This window comes from Lissotriton vulgaris, chromosome 4_1 (genome assembly GCF_964263255.1).
Source record: "Lissotriton vulgaris chromosome 4_1, aLisVul1.2, whole genome shotgun sequence".
Taxonomy (NCBI): Eukaryota; Metazoa; Chordata; class Amphibia; order Caudata; family Salamandridae; genus Lissotriton; species Lissotriton vulgaris.
Window position 1 is genome coordinate 674,959,409 of NC_141691.1, and position 20,466 is coordinate 674,979,874.

Below are 20,466 nucleotides of genomic sequence, written 5' to 3' on the forward strand. Positions count from 1 at the left end.
AGCACGGTCCGGTTGAGCGAAGCGGACCTCCGGAGGTGTTGTGTAGGGGCGATCACACCGCAAACGCCGCGACGGAGTAAGGCCTAGGAATCCCCGCCCTCGGGTAGTGACGGACGCCGGACCTCTGGAGCAGTGGTGCGGGTTGACTGCGCCGGCGGAGAGCCGAGCCTGGAGGTGGCCTCGCCGCACTTACCCTGACTCGCACGGGCACTGGCCCCCCCTCCCTATCCCTGCTGCAGACCCGCGCGGACCCGGTGAGAGAGGCTGAGGGTCCGCGTGGAGGATTCCCGGAGAGGCAGCCTGCGTCGCCTGGCTGGAGCGGCCGGCGCCGCTCCGGTGCGGCCCCCTCCATTAGCCCTGGGTCAAAGTGCCGGCCGGCACCAGGAGCCGCCTTGGGGGTGCTCGTGACCAGAGCCCGCGAGGCCGGCCGGGATCGCTGGAAGTGCTGGAGTGCCGCCCTTCTCCCTCCCTGACTAGCGGCTGTGCGGCGGCGAGGGGCCGCCATTGAGGAGCGCGGCCTGTAGCCGCAAGGAGAGCCTGTGGAGCACCGGCACACCTGGACTTCGGCCGTGGTCCTGCGGGGGGCCCCTGAGCTTCGGGGGTATTTGCCCTCGACACCACCCTGCTCGCCGAGGGGCCGGTCCTGCTTGAAGATAGGGGCATAGCGGTCAAGGACCTATCGCCGGAGGCGGCTGGAGTGTCTGAAGTTGGCTGACGGCGCCCACTGGACCCTTGGGGCGCTCTGCATTGCTGTTGGGGGCCCGCTGCCTAGTTGCCTCTGTTGGTCCGCACCCGGTGGCGCTGGGGTGTCCCGCCGAGCCAGGCTTGTCGTGGTGGGCTAGAGCTACGGGTGACGCGGTGCACCGCATGGTCGTCTGGCCGAGGTGGTGAGCCCTGTGTTCTTGGATAGCATTCTTCCTCCCAGGGATCGTAGAGGGGTGCGTCCTGGTTCTGCCCGGCCCTGGCCATTGTCGGAACAGGCCCGGCAAGGGGGGACCCAAGTGAGGCAGACGGAGTCCGGGACCTGCATACCCGTACAGACGGGGGCGTAGTAATGGCCGCTTCCCAGCGGAGAGGGAAGCCTGGTAAGGATGGTCCATCCAAGGGATCCCAGCAGCCGGCGTCCCCTGGGACTAGCGCCTCGCCCAAGTTGAAGGACGATGATGCCCCCGCCACCAAGGCATTCATGATGGAGCTTTTTGCCTCAATTAAGGAGGACATTTCAGACCTTCGATCTCAGCTGGCATCGGACCTCCGTGAGGCGCGGCGAGACGTGGACGGTATAGGTGAGCGGGTGGCTACCCTGGAGGATCATGACCTGAGTGTGGCGAACGATGTGCATCAGTTGCAGCAGGATGTGATTCGGCTCACGGAGCAGAACCTGGACCTTCAAGCGCACGCGGAGGACTTGGAGAATCGTTCGCGACGGAACAACGTCCGCATACGCTCAGTGCCTTGGGACGGGGAGTCTGGTGATATCCGGGGCTATGTCTTGGCACTTTTCCTGCAGATCCTGGATGATGAAGACCTCCATGAGATTCAGATGGACAGGGTCCACAGGGTCGGCCTGCCTAGACGTGGAGGGGGCCCTCCACCCGATATCCTGGTGTGCGTCCACGACTTCGAAATGAAGGAGCGCATCCTGCGTAAGGCGAGGGAGATTCCGTCGCTGCAGTTCCGGGGTCATCACCCGCAGCTGTATCAGGATTTAGCTGCAACGACCCTTCAAAAGAGACGAGAGTTTCGCCCTGTGACCGCCTTTCTGAGGGAACGTAACATAGCTTATTCTTGGGGTCATCCCTTCCGCATCATTTTCCGTTGGCAGAATAGACTGGCGCAGATCAGATCACTACAGGTGGCAAAGGACCTCTTGGGTATTGAAGACGCGGGCCCCCCCAGCGAGAGCAATGGCTCCCCGTCGCGGAGGAGACAGCGGTCCTCCTCATGGCAGAGAGTGGGCGGGGATCCGGAGCGGAGACGGCCTGATCGAGCGACCAGCCTCCAGGAGAGGGGAGATGCGGTGGCTTCTGTGGCGTCACCTACGGAGGCGAACTCACAGCTTCGCTCCGGGGCGGCCTGAGAGTACAGTCGCTTGGCGCCGGAGGGGCGCGATCTTGCAGGTACCGTGGGTAAATTTGTACTTTTTTGGAAGACACCCCGGTATGTGGCCTACGGGATGCACACTATGGTGTCCCGTCTTCGCCCCCTGGAGGACCTCATTGACCCGCATCTACGGGTATGGTTCCGGACAGTGTTTATCTTTGTAATTCGTACTGTTGGTTTGGGGGCAACGTTGGTGCTCCTTTGGGGGGGAGGGGAGGGGGGGACTGAAGGTGTTGGTTTGGGGTTTGCAGGGGGAGGGGGTGGCAGGGGTTGTGGTGGTGACGGGGGGTGTGGCTAACTGAGATCCTGGCACGCGAGCGAATAGTTGCTATGGGTGTGCGAGAGGCGCAGTTGGACCCGAGGTCCCTAGACATGTTCTTCTTGGCTGTGGGGTGCTGGGAGGGTCCCCTGGGAGGCTTTCCTGTGTTATCTGTGGTTGCTGGATGGGGGGACGAGTGTAGAGAGGGGTGTGGTGTGTCTGTTGTTTAATGATGCCTCTTAGTATAGGGACGTGGAATGTCAAAGGGCTGAATTCTCCGCAAAAGCGTCAGAAGGTGCTGAAGTATGTGATAGACCACCAGCTAGACATTGTGGATCTCCAGGGGACTCACCTGGCACGTAAAGATGAGCTGCGCCTTAAGCATAAACTGTTCCCACTCATAAATAGATCTTCTGCACCCACGAAACATAGGGGGGGTGGCTCTTCTCTTTCGTGCAGCCTTGCACTTTCAGCCCTTGGAGGTTCGCAGTGATAGGGAAGGCCGTTGGTTGATGGTGAAAGGTCTTGTCCATGGGAAGCTTAGCACTTTCGTGGCGATGTATGCCCCCAATGCTGGTCAGAATAGCTTCGTCCAGGGCTTGCTGCAAAAGGTGGGAGACTTTGTTGAAGGGCACCTGTTCTTGCTGGGGGACTTTAATCTGGTGTGGTGTAGAGAGTTGGATAGCTCCGGTTCCCACAGGGCTGACACAGGCTTGTTCTCTGCTGAAACGGTTGGTGGGGGAGCTAGGCTTACTCGATAGCTGGCGTTCCATACACCCCCTGTCCCGAGACTACACCTTTTTCTCCCATGTTCACCACTCCTACTCGCGCCTGGACTACGTTTTTCTGAGCCAGGCACTTCGGGGAGATGTCCTTGATTCTAGTATATTTCCGCTTTCAGTTTCCGACCATAGCCTGCTCGTGCTCAATCTGCGGTGGTCACCGGCCGGCCGGTGATGGACAACGGAAGTGGTATTTCCCGGCGTCGGTGGTCAGGGACGATCTGTCCAATAAGGAGTTGCGGAAAGCCATCAGGGATTTTTTCGTTCTCAACCCTGTGACTGATACCTCCATCTCCACTACCTGGGACGCATTCAAGGCGTCAATCAGGGGCACTTGCCTAGCTCTTAATGCTCGCATCAATAAGCTGCGACGTCAGGAGAGGGAGGAATTGGAGACAACTGGAGACACTCGAGCAGGCCCACAAACTTAATCCTTCGAGGCTGACCCTTCGCCCGTTGACGGCGGTTCGGGGGAAGCTGAGGGCCCATTACAGCAACAGGGCGGAATTCACGTTGCTGAGACTGCGACGCCTATCATACTCCCACAGGAATAAGGTGGGGCGACACTTGGCTCGCCAATTGCGGGACAAGAGGGAACGGGAGTATGTGGGGGGGATTCGTGACTCGGCGGGTGACCTACAGTACCGTGATGAGTCTAAGGCTGCCATTTTTGGTCGCTTCTATGCGGACCTCTATGCGGGGGAGTCTCTCGACGCCGATGAACAGCGGGAATATTTACGGGTTCTGCCTATACCACAGGTGTCCAAGGAATGGAACGAGCTACTGGAAGCCCCGATTACTGGTGGCGAGGTGCTTGATGCCATTAAGGAACTGAAACTTCACAAGGCACCGGGTCCGGATGGCTATACCGCCCTTTTTTACAAGACATTTGCTACAGAGGTGTGTGACTTTCTAGTCTCCCTTTTTAATGACATGGCTGACTCCGGCACCTCCACCTGCTCCCTCGCGGAGGCCGTGATCTCGATCTTGCCTAAACCAGGGAAGGACCCCGCTCTCTGCTCCTCATTTCGCCCGATCGCCCTTCTCAACATAGACGCCAAGCTCTATTCCTCGATCATCGCACGCAGGTTGCAGGATTTAATGCCGGCAATCATACACCGGACCAATCTGGGTTCATTAAGGGGCGCCAGACCCACGACAACACTAGGCGGGTCGTCCACCTGATTGAGAAGGCTGATAGGTTTCGGATTCCGGCGGTTCTCGTGGGCCTTGATGCTGAAAAAGCCTTCGACCGCGTGAACTGGGGCTTCCTGTTCAATACGCTGGCAGCATTCGGCTTTTCGGACAAATTCATTTCCATGGTAAAGGCGAACAACTGTAGTCCCCGCTCTAAGGTTGTGGTGAACGGCCACCTGTCAACATTCTTCCCACATTCCCGTGGCACCAGGCAGGGCTGCCCTCTCTCCCCCCTGCTCTTTGCTTTGAGCATTGAGCCTCTTGCAATTGCGGTGCGGGAACACGAGGGGATTCAGGGCCTTCCCTTTACCGGGGAACAGCATAAAATCACACTGTTTGCGGATGATGTCCTGCTCTACATCAAGGATCCGGCACACTCTCTGCCGTGTGTTCGGGAAGTCCTGCTGAGTTTTGAGGAGGTGGCTGGCTTCAGGGTCAATTTTGACAAATCCTATATATTGAACCTTACGCTTTCACCTACTGAGGTGGAGCGGGTGCGGCCTTTAACTCCGCTGGCCTGGGCCTCTAACTCCATCGATTACCTAGGGGTCCATCTGACGTCCACAGTAGGTAAGTTGTTTTCAGCGAACTTCCCACCTTTATTGGCACGGACTCGAACGATGGAAGCCCAAATACCTATCGTGGTTGGGCAGAATCCATGCCATTAAGATGGTTCTCCTACCCAAATACCTGTACCTTTTTCAGGCACTCCCTATTCCACTGGACAGGGAATTCTTTCGGCGCCTCAAGACTCAGATTCTCCGGTTTGTCTGGCAGGGGGGCCGAGCGCGATTCTCCACGGTTTTGCGGCGACCCTGGGGAGAGGGGGGTGTAGGTCTTCCTGATCTACATCTGTATTACAAAGCGGCTCAACTAAGAGTGCTGGTGGAATGGTCACAGCGAACATCGGAGAAACACAGGCTGCACATGGACAGGATCGATTTGGGATCTGGCTTGGAAACCCAGGAAAGACAGGCCCCTGAACGCCTACATTAGTACCCCGACTAGCACCACTCTGAAGGTCTGGGACTCGTTGGCTGCTGATGACCGCTGGACCACATTTTCTTCCCCATTCACGCCTCTGCACTTCAATCCGGCTTTTTTGCCGGCACTGCAGGAGGGCCCCTTCACGGTGTGGAGGGAAGGCGGTTTCAGAGCTTTGACCCACCTATTTCATGGCCATGTTCCCCTCTCCTTTGACAACTGCATGAGGGACTATGGTGTCCCACCGTCGGAGCGATATCACCATGCTCAGCTGCTTCATTGGGTCACGTCGCCTGACGTCCTCGAGGCGGCTACGAGACCTCCCTCGCCTTTTGAGGCCTTCATACTCCGGACGTCTACCATGAAAGGAGTTGTCTCCTATTCTTTACCAGCTCCTACTTACCTCGGCTTTGTCGCCTCGTCCCAGCTACATGGGACATTGGGAGGAGCTCCTGGGGCGGGATATCTCGGACAAGGAATGGTCAGCTCTGTGGCGTGATATTGCTGCATATAACCACTCGTTAGACCGGAGGGAGGCCCACCTTAAGACGCTCATGGACTGGTACCTGTACCCAGCCAGACTCCATCGCATATTCCCAGCCACCTCTGACAGGTGCTGGAGGGGCTGTTGCCTGCTTGGGGACTTCTGCCATATTTGGTGGGATTGCCCGGTTATTCGACCATACTGGGAGGAGATCCTCTCACATATCAAGGATATACTTGGCTACCCGGTGGCGGACTCTATGGACCATATTCTGTTGGGTCTCCGTGACCCAGTCCTTGAACATCAGACACGCGCGGACAAGCAGATTTTGTGGCTGTGTGTTGGAGCTGCCAAGCTTACCCTGGCCGCCGCCTGGAAAAAACGGGAGGCACCGGCGATTTCCCTATGGCACGCAAAGCTGTGGAAACTGCTTAGCGCGGAGAGAATGGCGGATATCTTCCTGGGTAACTTCAAAAACTTCCAATTCCGCTGGGGTCCTTTGGTTGGCTTTCTTTCCAAGGGCCTGCCATCTGCAGTCTGCCCATCCTCCATACGCTCACTACACCTCTTTCAGGTTTAGTCGAGGGCCCTCTGGTATGAATGGATCTGCTGTGGTCACCACCACTAGGGGGAGGGGGAGGGGGGGGGTAAGGGGGGGGGGTTTGTGGAGTTTTGTTATTTGTTTGTTGCGGTCCACGCATGGGGCCGAAGCCTTTCTATCTGGACAGGATGACCTTTTGGGCACCAACAGCTACTCAACTATGACTGCATTCTGTGCAGATGGACTTCCTGCACTATGCTTCTGCCGCTTTATGCTCCAATGCCCTAGGGCATCGATCTGCTGCCTGATTGTTTGCATTCTAACAGTACGGATTGTCAATCCTATTGGCTTCTGATTGTGCCCCCCGTGAGGGATGATGTGCGGGATCACCGCTGTTTCTCTTTCTTGTTTCTATTACATACTAAAAATAAAGATTTTACAAAAAATATATATATATATATATATATATATATATATATATATTATATATATATATATATATATATATATGTTCCTTCTCTGCTGATACTAAACGAGATGAACTAAAAAAAACATCTGAGGAGCCTCAAGTGTTTTCTGATCCTCACTGGTTGGTCTGAAGTTTGACTTGAGTGAATGGGCAGTTGTAGCTGCTGATGGGCCTGTACTCAGAGTTGTCGCACTAGTTTTAACCTTGGCATTATTGCTTTCGTTTTTAAAAAAAAGGGAGTAGAGCACATACTATCTATAACTTATATTTATTTAAGAAATGTACATTTAAAAACTCTTCCTGGATCCCACTGGACAAGAAGGAACATCCCACTAGCTGTTACCAATAATGGAACTCCCATGTTGGAGAACTTAATATACAGCAAATAGGTTTTAGAGGCGTAGCCTGCTAAATTTCTGTGGGATATTACTGGGTCTGGTGTCGAAAGTGTCACTACATGAAGTCTTTTTTAGATTAATATCAGATGGAGAAAACCCTCTCCCTGTTGGTCCAGTCAATTTATTTAACCAATTCCAGCATGGATGTCATTGAAAGTCGTTTGTGCCATGACAAATACCCAAAACACACTAGAACATAGAACCTTCCACAATAACTGAAGTATCAAAATTTGTTTCAAAGACAATTTTAGGAACTTTCAGTAGCAGGTTTAAGCTTTCTCATAATGGATGATTAGATAAGTCAAGTAGACTAATTTCTCGACAAAAAGCAAGGGGGTGTCCTATTCATAGGACACCCCCGCGCCGCACGGCCTCCAGCTGTCGCGTGTGCCCCGCCTGCCACTACTCTCAGCCTCGCTGAGCCTCCCGCCTTCGGGCCACGCCCCCGCCGCCGCTCATCGTTCCCGCATCTCTGCATTGCGCTGATTCGTTTAAATTGTGCTGTACTTTGCATTTAATGTACTTTGTATTTTCATTCCTTGTCTCCCTGCGATTGCTTTTTCTGTCCCCCCCTGTGCTGTTGTCCCCTGCGCGCCAGGTCCCCGCCTCCGGGAGTGTGGGCACGCCCCCTTCCTCCCCGCTCCCGCCTCCCAGCTGCTCCGCCCTCCCTGCACTTGGCCATAAATAGCGACCGTGCGACGCAGGTGAGTGTGACCTATTCATAGGACACCCCCGCGCAGCACGGCCACCAGCTGTCGCGTGTGCCCCCGCCTGCCGCTACTCTCAGCCTCGCTGAGCCTCCCGCCTTCGGGCCACGCCCCCCCGCCGCCGCTCATCGTTCCCGCATCTCTGCATTGCGCTGCTTCGTTTAAATTGTGCTGTACTTTGCATTTAATGTACTTTGTATTTTCATTCCTTGTCTCCCTGTGATTGCTTTTTCTGTCCCCCCCCCCCTGTGCTGTTGTCCCCTGCGCGCCCGCTCCCCGCCTCCCGCCGCGAGTGTGGACACGCCCCCTTCCTCCCCGCTCCCACCTCCCAGCTGCTCCGCCCTCCCTGCACTTGGCCATAAATGGCGACCGTGCGACGCAGGTGAGTGTGACCTATTCATAGGACACCCCCGCGCCGCACGGCCACCAGCTGTCGCGTGTGCCCCCGCCTGCCGCTACCCTCAGCCTCGCTGAGCCTCCAGCCTTCGGGCCACGCCCCCGCCGCCGCTCATCGTTCCCGCATCTCTGCATTGCGCTGCTTCGTTTAAATTGTGCTGTACTTTGCATTTAATGTACTTTGTATTTTCATTCCTTGTCTCCCTGTGATTGCTTTTTCTGTCCCCCCCCCCCCTGTGCTGTTGTCCCCTGCACGCCCGCTCCCCGCCTCCCGCTTCCCGCCGCCGGGAGTGTGGACACGCCCCCTTTCTCCCCGCTCCCGCCTCCCAGCTGCTCCGCCCTCCCTGCACTTCGCCATAAATGGTGACCGCGCGAACGCGCAGCGGTCACGCCGATTGTGCGCTGAAGGCGCGCCAAAGGTAAGCCCGTCTGCGTCCGTCCGCGCCCGTCCGCGCCTGTACCGCGCCCAGTGCCAGGTCCCCTGACCCCCGCAGCCGCCAGCCCACCCGCCGGACCTACAGCTCTACCGAACTCAACGCACTCAACGCCGGCCGATTCCCGGGTTGCTACCGAGCCACCCCGAGACACACCCACGGACCCTTCTGCTGCAACTCCTGCAAGTTCACCTTCATCCGATCCTGCACCACTCCAGCAGTGCCCAAGACCTCGACGAGCAACAGCATCCTACTCAACACCCGCTCCGTCCACAGACACGCCGTCGAGCTCTGGAACCTGCTCGACAACACAGCCCCAGACGTCGCCTTCATCACGGAAACCTGGATGAACGCCTCCTCAGCGCCCGACATCGCCATCGCCATCCCGGACGGCTACAAGATCATCCGAAGGGACCGCGTCTTCCAGACAGGAGGAGGCATCGCCATCATCCATAGGAACTCCATCCGCATCACGACCAACACCAACGACACCCTCGCACCCGCCGAGCACCTGCACTTCCAGATCCACATCAACCCCATGACCACCTTTAGAGGCACCCTCATCTACAGACCCCCGGGACCACGCACACATTTCAGCGAGGACATCGCCGACTTAGTCAGCCCGCATGCCCTCCCCTCCGCTGACTACATCCTCCTCGGGGACCTCAACTTCCACCTGGAAAACAACAACGACCGCAACACCACCATCCTGCTGGACAACCTCGCTAACCTCTGACTCAAGCAACTGGTGACCACCCCCACCCACTACCCCGGACACACACTCGACCCCGTCTTCTCATCCAGCAAGGACATTGCCTTCAGCCACGCCACCGGACTCTACTGGACGGACCACAGCTGCGTCCACTTCAGATTCAAAAGGACCACGATCCACCACCAACAGCAACAGGTTCCACGCAGAAGCTGGAACAAGATCACAGCCGACCAGCTCGCAACTTCCCTGAGCAAGAACCCACCCACCAGCGCAACGAACCCCAGCCAAGCGGCCACCAACCTCACCAAGTGGATCAGCGACTGCGCAGACGACCTCGCCCCTCTGAGGACCCCGCCTAGCAGACCCGGCAGCAAGAAAGCCCCATGGTTCACCGACGAACTCAAGAGCTCCAAGAAGGACTGCAGAGCCTTGGAGAAAGCCTGGCGCAGAGACCCAACACCGGACAACATGACTGCCTTCAAGATCGCCACCCAAAAACACCACCAACTGATCCGCACCACCAAGAAAACTGCATTCAAGGAACGACTGGAAAACAACGCACACAACAGCAAGGAACTCTTCAACATCGTTAAAGAGCTCTCCAACCCCAACGCCGGAAACAACGACATCACCCCTTCGCAAGACCTCTGCAACTCCCTCGCCTCCTACTTCCACAACAAGATCGCGGACATACACAACAGCTTCAGCACTCAACCGGCGCATGCCACGACGGAACCACCGTCCCCCACCACCACCCTCCGCGCCTGGACCCCGATCAGCACCGAAGACACCATCCGGACGATGAACTCCATCCACTCTGGATCTCCGACCGACCCTTGCCCTCACCACGTCTTCAACAAGGCCGACGCTGTCATCGCACCCCACCTGCGGGACATCATCAACACCTCCTTCAACACCGCTACCTTCCCGGAGAGCTGGAAGCACGCCGAACTCCGCGCCCTACTAAAGAAGCCATCAGCCGACCCCACCAACCTCAAGAACTACCGACCAATCTCGCTCCTCCCGCTTCCAGCCAAAGTCATCGAGAAGACAGTCAACAAGCAGCTGGCCGCCTTCCTCGAGACGAACGGACCCCTCGACCTCTCGCAATCTGGCTTCCGGGCCAACCATAGCACCGAGACCGCCCTGATCGCAGCAACCGATGACATCCGAGCCCTGCTCGACAACGGAGAAACAGCGGCCCTCATCCTCCTAGACCTCTCCGCGGCCTTCGACACTGTCTGCCACCGTACCCTAGTACAGCGCCTCAGCAACGTCGGAATCCAGGAGAAGGCACTGGAGTGGATCACCTCCTTCCTCGCCGGAAGGACACAGAGTCCACCTTCCCCCGTTCAGATCAGAAGCCACCGAAGTCATCTGCGGCGTTCCTCAAGGCTCCTCGCCCAGCCCAACCCTCTTCAACGTTTACATGAGTCCCCTTGCAGCCATCGCATGCCAGCACAACCTCAACATCATCTCCTACGCAGACGAGACCCAGCGGATCCTCTCCCTCACCAACGACCCCGTCACCGCCAGAGCCAACCTACGCGAAGGGATGAAAGACGTAGCCAAATGGATGAAGAACAGCCGCCTGAAACTGAACTCGGACAAGACGGAAGTCCTCATCCTGGGATCCTCACCCTCCGCCTGGAACGACTCCTGGTGGCCCACCGCCCTAGGCAGCGTACCCAAACCAACAGACCACGCACGCAACCTGGGCTTCATCCTGGACTCCTCCCTCTCCATGACCAGACAAGTCAACGCCGTCTCCTCGTCGTGCTTCAACATCCTACCATGCTACGCAAGATCTTCCGGTGGATCCCCACCGAGACCAGGAAGACTGTCACCCAGGCCCTCGTCACCAGCCGACTGGACTACGGCAACTCCCTCTATGCCGGAACCACTGCCAAACTCCAGAAGAGACTCCAGCGGATCCAGAACGCCTCAGCACGACTCATCCTGGACATCCCCCGTCGCAACCACATCTCCGGACACCTGAGAGACCTGCACTGGCTCCCGGTCAACAAGAGAATCACCTTCCGTCTCCTCACCCACGCACACAAAGCCCTGCACAACCAAGGCCCAGGATACCTCAACAGCCACCCCAACTTCTATGCTCCCAAACGCCAGCTTCGATCGACCGGCCACGCCCTCGCCGCCGTCCCCCGCATCCGAAGAGCCACCACAGGGGGAAGGTCCTTCTCCTACCTCGCCGCCAAGACTTGGAACTCCCTCCCGACCTACCTCCGCCTGACCCAGGACCACCTTTCCTTCAGGAAGCAGCTCAAGGCCTGGCTGTTCAAGCAGTAGCGGACCCCCCTCCCCTAAGCGCCTTGAGACCCTCCGGGTGAGTAGTGCGCTATACAAATGCTTTGATTGATCGATTGATTGAGTGGTTTTCCAGATTCTCATCAATGTCCAGAGTCTATAGCTACCCATAGGCTATTTCACATTGTCCTAAAAACTATATGAAATTCAATCATAAGACATCAAAAGTATACCTAGGCTGGGGACCTAAAACAGAAAGAAGTTTCAAAATAGGAATTATCTCTGGAGAAGAAATCCGTCAAAGACAGGACAACCATGGAATATGGAACTAAAAATCTGCCCTATGAAAGTGATTTTACATTGTCCTTCTGCTGTGAAAGAGTTTGCAACATGGCAATGGCCCTGACCATAAATGAAATCAGGAAACCCTAAATACTTTATGATCAAGCCTCTACTAGAGAGTAACTCCGTTAAGGATCCCATGCTAGTGAACAGAACTAGATCTATAATAACAAAATATTGCAACTTGCAGAAATTATTCCTTCAGATTTTCTCGGAGGGTAGCTAGACATACCAAAGAGCAATGTACATTCAACATACCTGCAAAATCTTTCACATTCACGTTGGCCCCCAGTCTAATCAATTCTTTAACTTGAGCAACATCTCCTCGTATCGCCGCCATATGCAGAGGGGTCTCTCCTCGTTCATTTCTTTTATTAACTTTGTCTTTTTGTCGTGTAGAGGAGCTTGGGGTTTTCTTCTGTGGTGGTGTGGTTTGTAATGGGTGGTTGGGAGTGGAATCTGTAACAGTAACACGTAAGTTCAATAGGAATGCTGTCGTACACAATCTAATATCACAATTCTTTGAAACAAAGGCAACCATGTCCTTACAAAAACACACACATTTACAAGGAAAGCTGTGTATTTATATTGGACCAATTTTCCTGTCCTTTAAATATATTGATTGCAGAGGTGTGCAAACTTTGAACTAACAATATGCAACAGTGAAGCATAAAAACAAGTAATGAACATGACTATAATACAACAGAATAAAAGAAATATTTGAGAGAAGCCAAAGTGTTTGCAATATAGTCACCATAAATAGGAAACATTGTATATTCCCTAATAAAAGATCTGTTGTTAACAAAGCATGGTGTTTTTAATGATTGACAGTAGTTTACATAATTATCTAGGGATGTGGGTAGTACCATTCAAATGGATAATAACCTGAGAAAGAAGAAGAATGATGACACAGCTGTCCACAGCACCCAACCTTCTACAAGCAATAATTTACCATCCAACTTTGAGCAAATGTTACATTGTAGCTCATATGATTGATAATATTAATTATGAAATGAAGATGCCCTCATAAACACTGTACGGACAGAAATAACTTCTACATGGTGAAGTCCCGAAGAGAAATGGAATCTGTTGATGACTGCTTGTTGGGGGGGAAGGCCAACAAAGGCCAGAAAGTCGGTCTGACATTTTTATGGCCTTCATGCAATCTAAACAGAACTTGAAAACTCTCCTGACATCAAAGATGTGTCGGAACCACAAAATGTAGGAGGATATATTTCTCACTAAGGTGAAACTCCGGTGAGAGTATTGGTAAAAAAGGAGAGGATGAATCGCAAAGATAATGCCACAAAGAAACAATGAATAATTTCACCACAGGATAGTGATTACATGTCACTTTCTACTTACTATTAGGTCAGCAAATCATTTGATGCTAGGGTCTTCCCTGGTTTAAGCTTCTACAGGGCCTTTACTAACTCCTATTCCATGGGGTCTGCCTCAGCATTTTCACTGGGATACCTCTCATGAACTCAGTCACGTCTGCTGGCTTTCAGTAGGAAGATAAGGTCTTAGCTACCATGGTATCCTCTACCACTAATTTTCTTAAATCTCTCATGAGCGCTGCTTGTTTAGGCATTTCGGTCTCAACACTCAAAACAGTGTTGGTGTCCCATTTTGGCCACACATTTATATATTTTATGCTGGATGTAAAACAAGCTGTTCGCCTCATCTCTTTTCTTTTTTTGAGGTAGGCAGTCAAATTTTCTCTAATTAAGAGTTTAAAGGTTTGTCAGAAAATTACTTGCGATTTAGCTGGTCCTGTGCTCCTACAAAATTATTTGGCAGTTTTATCAATCAAGAAAATCTAACGGTACTTTTACAGCAGATTTAAAGTTTATTTCCAAACTAAAGTCTTACAGAAATGTAAAATAAATTATACAGATTGAACCAATAAAAACAATTCAAGCCACCATACCGTACTTTATCTCTATACAAAAACCCACAAATGTACCCTTAATTTAAAAGGAAGCATGTCAAACTCCCATTTGCTTAAAAATAAAACCAATTATGCACATTCAGCACCTAGGGCTTGCCAAGCTCATACAAGTTTTTAGACCCTAGCACTGCATAATAACAATTTCCAGTATGTGTCAATTTGCTCTTAAAGGGCTATGTCAATGACTATACCTTTTATTTGGAATAAAGTGACTCATGCTTTGTATCTGAATGATACTTAAGTCACCGCTGGCCATAATGCAAACGTTCCCTGTTCTCCTACCGTGCTTTGTGCAGTTCCTATCTTACAAAAGTAGTCCAGAAGGGACAATATTTCCCAGTGACCTAAACACATTTATTAATACCAGAAAGTCTGAAATACTCTTAATACTGCTTTCATACAGTCTATGTGCGGCCTCCCCTTTGGATCCAGATGAATGACAGAGCTCAAGATTGTCAGTCTCCTAGGTGGGTGTAGTTAGTATGTGTCTTAATTGGTCAACATTGTTTCCAGTCAAATGAAGAATGAGCAAATATGCCTATAAAGATCCAGGTTTCTTCATTAATGTTTCTTGAAGCCTCCACATTTCGGTCATGTCTGTCTTTTCAGGTTTCCCACTGTGAACTGGAAAGGGTTTTTGGAACACATGATTGCTACTACCCTAAAGCCTCATGAAACTGATTGATGTACAACCCAAACACATCTTTGGTGCACAAGAAATAGAATGTTTGTGGCCATTTCCAGCACAATGAGGTTTAGTGAATGTCTTTTAGTGTACTGCATCACTGCCCTACTTGATTCTTCCATCCAGACCATTGACATTTCCAGATAGTATAATTATTCACTCAAGTCCCCAGAGATTAAAAAAACAATTAAACCTTATATTATGTCCAATGTCTGTTGTCCTCGCTGCATAGTTTCATTATTCCCAAGGTAGGTTTATTATTGCATTGATGCTGATATTCTATAAACTGAGTCTACTGTTATTGTACCCCGTTCTCTCCTATCTTGTGTTTAAGTTAACTTTACCTCATCCTGCTACTTAAGTGCTATCGTTGTCTGGTGTCTGCTGTTAAGCCAACTGACGCTTCTGGGGTCTTGACAAACTACTAACGTACTGAATATTCTTGACATTCGCAGAATATATCCACATGTATTGCCAAGTCTGAAAACACCAACATTTTCTAAAATTCTAGCTGGAGTTTTTGTGCTGCTTGAAGCATTGAGTCTCTGCTCTTACATTTGGGGTTTTCGTTGAAAGAGATCTCAACAGAGAAACTAGACTGTGATAGAAAAACATGGCAGGTAAAATGACATAGGCCCACTCCACTCACCATGGATCAGTTTGAAAGACCTTACCTCTCGTCAACTGGCTTCCACCATTTTTCCAAAAATACCTAGGTGTTCACTGCCTCTGCCCTCTATGGCATTCCAACAATTCGAATGCTGCTCCTCAGTGTAAAGCTATTTGCATCCTTGCCGCTCTTCTCAAGGTAGTGTGGCCTCCCAGCTTAGAGTTTGCTTTACATTTCCTAAAGTATGTCTAGCTCAGTACTCCTTCGTATGTCACCTAATCCACAGCATTCTGGAGACATTTCCATGAAATGACACATTCACTTTGCCTTCCAGAAAGGTCCTCAAGCCATTGATCAATTTTAAAATAATGTCTTTAAAGGTGCTTTTACTGGTTGCTCTCTGGGAGGCTGCCACTGAGAGGGGTGGTGGTGGTGCGGGGGAGGGGGGAATTTACGGGGGACGAACTGTGCCTACCAGGGCTCCACCTCACCTTCCTGCTCTTCCAGTGCTCCTCTTTCTATGCCGCCTGACTGCTTCCGACGAGGCATGGGCAGGTTGGTGGCTGCTGACCAATCAGTTAATTTTCGGCCCATACTTACTCGAGTCAGTGTGACTGTGTTAAGTCCACAACACGCCAGTCTCCTCATTGTGATGCCTGTGCACTTAGCTTCTTACTTGGCCAAAAGTTTGCAGTGGCAATACTTCATCAGTCTCCTAATGCTCTTCGTTTCAATCACCTTTTGCTCTGGATCGCCTTGGCCTAGGAAAAGTCAGCACAGGCAAAACTCTCTCTGACACCTAAGCACTGCCCTCCAAATATTGGAGGCCAGATTAATGTCTCCATTAATGACCATTCGAAATTGCTTGTGCCAAAAAAAAGAAATGAGAACCAGTTTGCTATCACCAAACAGGATACTTTTTTGTTACATACTTATAATAGATGGAGGCAAGAACAACGGGGACTAGCGTCCTCGCCAGTACTCACCTGGTCGCACACCATTGTGTAACTCTTTATGATAAACACTGTACAAGCAATATAGTTGTTGGTGGCTAGAATTTGTGACTCATCTCTATGCACGCCTGTGTGCCTGAGGTGAAGGTAGGAAAGTAGTAGGTCTGGGTGGGGAACCGGAGATCAGTTAACTATTTATTATTGTTAAGCAATGTGATAAAAGTCTTCAAAGAGAACCTAAGTAGGAATTTGTTTTACTTTTTTTATTTTTGTTCTTGGAACATTTCAAGCCTGTATTTAAGAGTAATTGATTACATGCAGCACACTTTTCGGTCTAAAGGGCAGGGTTGTTACTCGCCGATAAGATGGTTACAGATGACTGAGTAAACGGTCGAGGGAGCTCTGAAGCTTAATAAACTTCTTTGTAGATATAATCACATTGTTTGATACACACTTTGAAAGAATCACTGTTTATATAGCTTACTTACCAACTGTGAGCATTAAAACACCAAGGAGTCTCTGCAATTAACTATTATTAAGGTCAATTCGATTTAAATTCTAGAGATCAGCTGTACAACGCCCATGTACAAAGTCCTAAATAATTCAGAGATGAATATTACAGTACTTGCATAGGTTAAAAAAATTAGGTATATCAGGGGAAAAACAAGATAACTCAAAAACATAAAACGCTGCAACAACAAATGTGAATTTGTGGACGAGACAAGAAGCACAGCAAAGATGGATGTTGTCACCTGGACTGTTGTCTCTTGCCGTCATCTGCATGAGAAGGGCCATCTGCTTGCGCTCAGACAAAGGGTAACCAAACAAAATACTAACTGGTGTAGATTTCTTGCTTCCCGTTTCCTTTTTCATTTTTTTCTTCTCTGGGCCTTCTTTGTCTAAAAATATAAAGGTTTTATGAGATAATCAAAGAAATACACCAATAGCTCTTGATGTACAGTATCATGAGAACAATTCTGATAATATAACGGATGTGAACAACTGCACTTTTGAAAAGAACATTATTTCAGACAGTGAAGTAATTCCTAGTAACTATAAAATGATTTACTCTTTATCTAACTTAACAACACACTCTTCAATACACAGCTTTAACAACTTTGAATCACTTCTGTGACCAAAAAGCAAACAGTTTTAATTAGACAACATTAAAGTGAACCTTTAAGGTGTCAATTGAGATGCAAAATGACATGCATTGCCAAATTTGTTTGAATAATAATTACTGTCAAGCTGAATATTTATTGATTTCTATCTTGTCTGAGATCAATAATATTTACAATTATGAAAGATTACAATTAAAAGAAGTTTAAAGTTTAAAAGGCCTAATGGTCACAGTACAAAAAAAATAGTACATTGGTAAAAACGATTTTTAAAAAGTAACAAATTATAACAGGAAAATTCTTTAGAGGGTGACTTTGCCAAAGGAATCAATTAATCAATTATGGATATTTAATATTTAAGATACAAAGGTTTTAAAAGTTGATTTTTAGCTTCTTTCACCATTGCACTAGAACAAACGGAAATAACATGCAAAATATATTGAGTCCCACCATTGCAGAGATCACACATTCCGGTCTTATTTCCTTTATCTGATCAGTGTTTTAAAAAATTATTTAGGGGTAAAATGCTTAATCTTAACACATGTAAAAATCGTTTAAGGTTTTCCAGAGATAGGTTTACATATCATTGATTCTGTTGAAAAGATATACTGTCAGAGTAAGCCTTATATATTTCCAGGGATGTACAGTGAGTGATGTCACTAGTGTAGCTTATTCTAGCAGCAGAATTTTTTTTTTTTATACTAAGTTGTGCGGGTGTCTACATCTGTAAGTGATCGATGGTACACTGTAATTGTGCCAGCGAAACCTTGAGATTATTATTGAAGGTATAGTTTTAAACTTCTCCATTAAAGGTTTCTATCCTTAGGAAGTCTGTTAGGGTGCCTTCAGGTGTGTGTAGTAAGTTGTATGCCCATCTAAATAAGTTAGCCAGAGATGTAGAATAGACACTAGAAAGGGTAAATTCCAAACGCAAAGCTTGAACAGGAATTGCTTGACTTAAAGAAATGATCTTTCGGAGGAGCTTCCCTTCAAATACATTTAAAACTGACAATTTACCTGTGTGAATATATTTCAGGATACAAGATAAAGTAGGGGGTATCTTTTCCCTATAAATATCAAAATGGCTTTGAAATGTCGCCCACCAGAAGAGCTATAACATTATTTTAAAGCACCTGATTGAGCTAATGCCTTGGTACCCATGTACGAAAAATTTGACTTATTGTCAAGGGACTGGGAGAAGATCCATCCTAGGTATATATATGTTTTTACTATGTCCAGGGGAGTTATTACTGATTTCTTGGGGACCCTATGCCACTTAGTACAGAGTAAGAGTGAAAACATCCTTGGCGGACCGGTCCTCCTCCATAATGTAGATCATAGGATAGATTGCTCAGACTGGTACATTCACAGCTCAAACTAGCTGCATTCCGGCACCCGTTCTATCACAGTAATTTTTCAGACAGCCTTTGACTAACAAGTGGTCTTACACCCCCTACAAAGGCTGCCCAGGGCAGGCGAAAGATGAACCCCCATTATCAGTACGATGTGATCAGAGTTATGCTTTTGGAGTTCAGCTACTTCAGTCAGCCTTTTCTTAAGGCAAAATACTAAGTATGCCTGGCGGGACAAGATGGGTTTCAGGCCTGCTTTTGCTGCAGAGTGGACTCAATTTCATTCATGGTTCTAGAACATTTTTCTTGTACAGTCCTGGGGTAAAGACAATTTCAGATCACAAGTTGTGGTTCTCCTTGTAGTAATGGAAATACAATTTTAACACCTTCCTTGCTCATGACGAGCTCAGCTCGTCATGAGGCACGGTGGTGCTGTGCTCAAGACGAGCTCAGCTCGTCATGACCCAAGCGGCGCTCAGACACAAGGATAATTCCCCTGCTGTGCGGAACGTTCCACGAAAACGGGTGTGGTCATGACGAGCTCAGCTCGTCATGAGCACAGCGCCACCATGCAGCGTGACGAGCCGAGCTCGTCACAAGCACCGTGGCGCTGCGCGTGCCCCCCCAGCACCGTCAGGGAAGTAGCCCCGTGGCGAAGGGGTTAAGGTCTACTTTCTCTACGCTGGAAGGGATGCGCAGAGCATTTTTATGGAGGTTTCTCCAGTGACAGTTAGACATGTGTTATGTCATCTCTTCTCCTACTGACCAAGAGTAATGCTTCAAGCTCGGAGAGATAACCACTTCAGGGGATTTTAGTAACTACTGTGGTTGCAGACTTCTGTAGAACAATTTGTGTATTTCCTTGCACCATATAACAGCACCATGCAACAATTTGGTTAATGTCCTTGAAAGGGTTTGTAAATAGTAGCCTAAGGACTGTTCAAAGGAATGATTACATCTTTTTAACAGCTTGATAAAGTGGTTTTAAGGACCTGGCACTGCACCGACCTTTAGAAATAGTAAGGTTAAAAAATACTTCAAACACTTGGGTTGTGGAAAACATGTATTCTACTGCATTAGAAGATTATCCACCACGGCTTCAGGTACCTCATCAATTATTACAGTCCAAAGGGTAGGACGTTAATCGCCAGTGCTCTTTAAAGTATTCTTTTTATGGAGACAAGGAAGTAAGCTTCAGTTAAGTCCAATGACGACACCCTGTTTCTACACTGCAGATAGGATAGGAGCTCCCCTCTGCTAATGCTTACATCTTGAACAACTGCTTTTAGAAGAATTTGCGTATGCAGAGCAATTTTACGGTGAGGAAGATGATTTTGTCTTTCCTCTGCAGCAAGAACCTGGAGTAGGTCATCTGATTTGTATAGGAGTACCTGAACCATTAACAAAGCTGTTTGCTGATCCCTCTTGGCCTTGGATATATTCAAATAACTCCAGCATTAGGCCAGTTGTTGAAATGCTCATTACTCACTTACCTGAAGTGATTGTGTCTGACATGGAGGCTTTTAGGGAAATGTTCTCCGTTTGGCAGAGCAGATTCATCTTGTGACCCTGGACCAATCATGCTTGCTTCTAGTCGGAGCCAATGTTCAGTGATCTATCTCTCCGAGGGTGCTGAAATCCATGGCCCTTTTGTGGGTACTGGTGCTGATAGTCATATAGGGTGGTATAGAGATCGACACTGCAGGAACTCTAGAGGG

At 49.8% G+C, this 20,466-nt stretch overlaps 1 protein-coding gene across 1 annotated transcript in view; it reads right to left on the minus strand.

Annotated features, from left to right (window-relative positions):
* Positions 1–20,466, minus strand: part of ANKRD12 (ankyrin repeat domain 12) — a 429,381-nt gene that overhangs the window by 212,108 nt on the left and 196,807 nt on the right. Inside the window, exons 5-6 of the mRNA XM_086964948.1 lie at positions 17,031–17,177; positions 12,335–12,535 (exon numbers count right to left, since the gene is read on the minus strand). Coding sequence (XP_086821074.1) covers positions 12,335–12,535; positions 17,031–17,177 — 348 coding nt within the window. The remainder of the gene's footprint in view (positions 1–12,334; positions 12,536–17,030; positions 17,178–20,466) is intronic.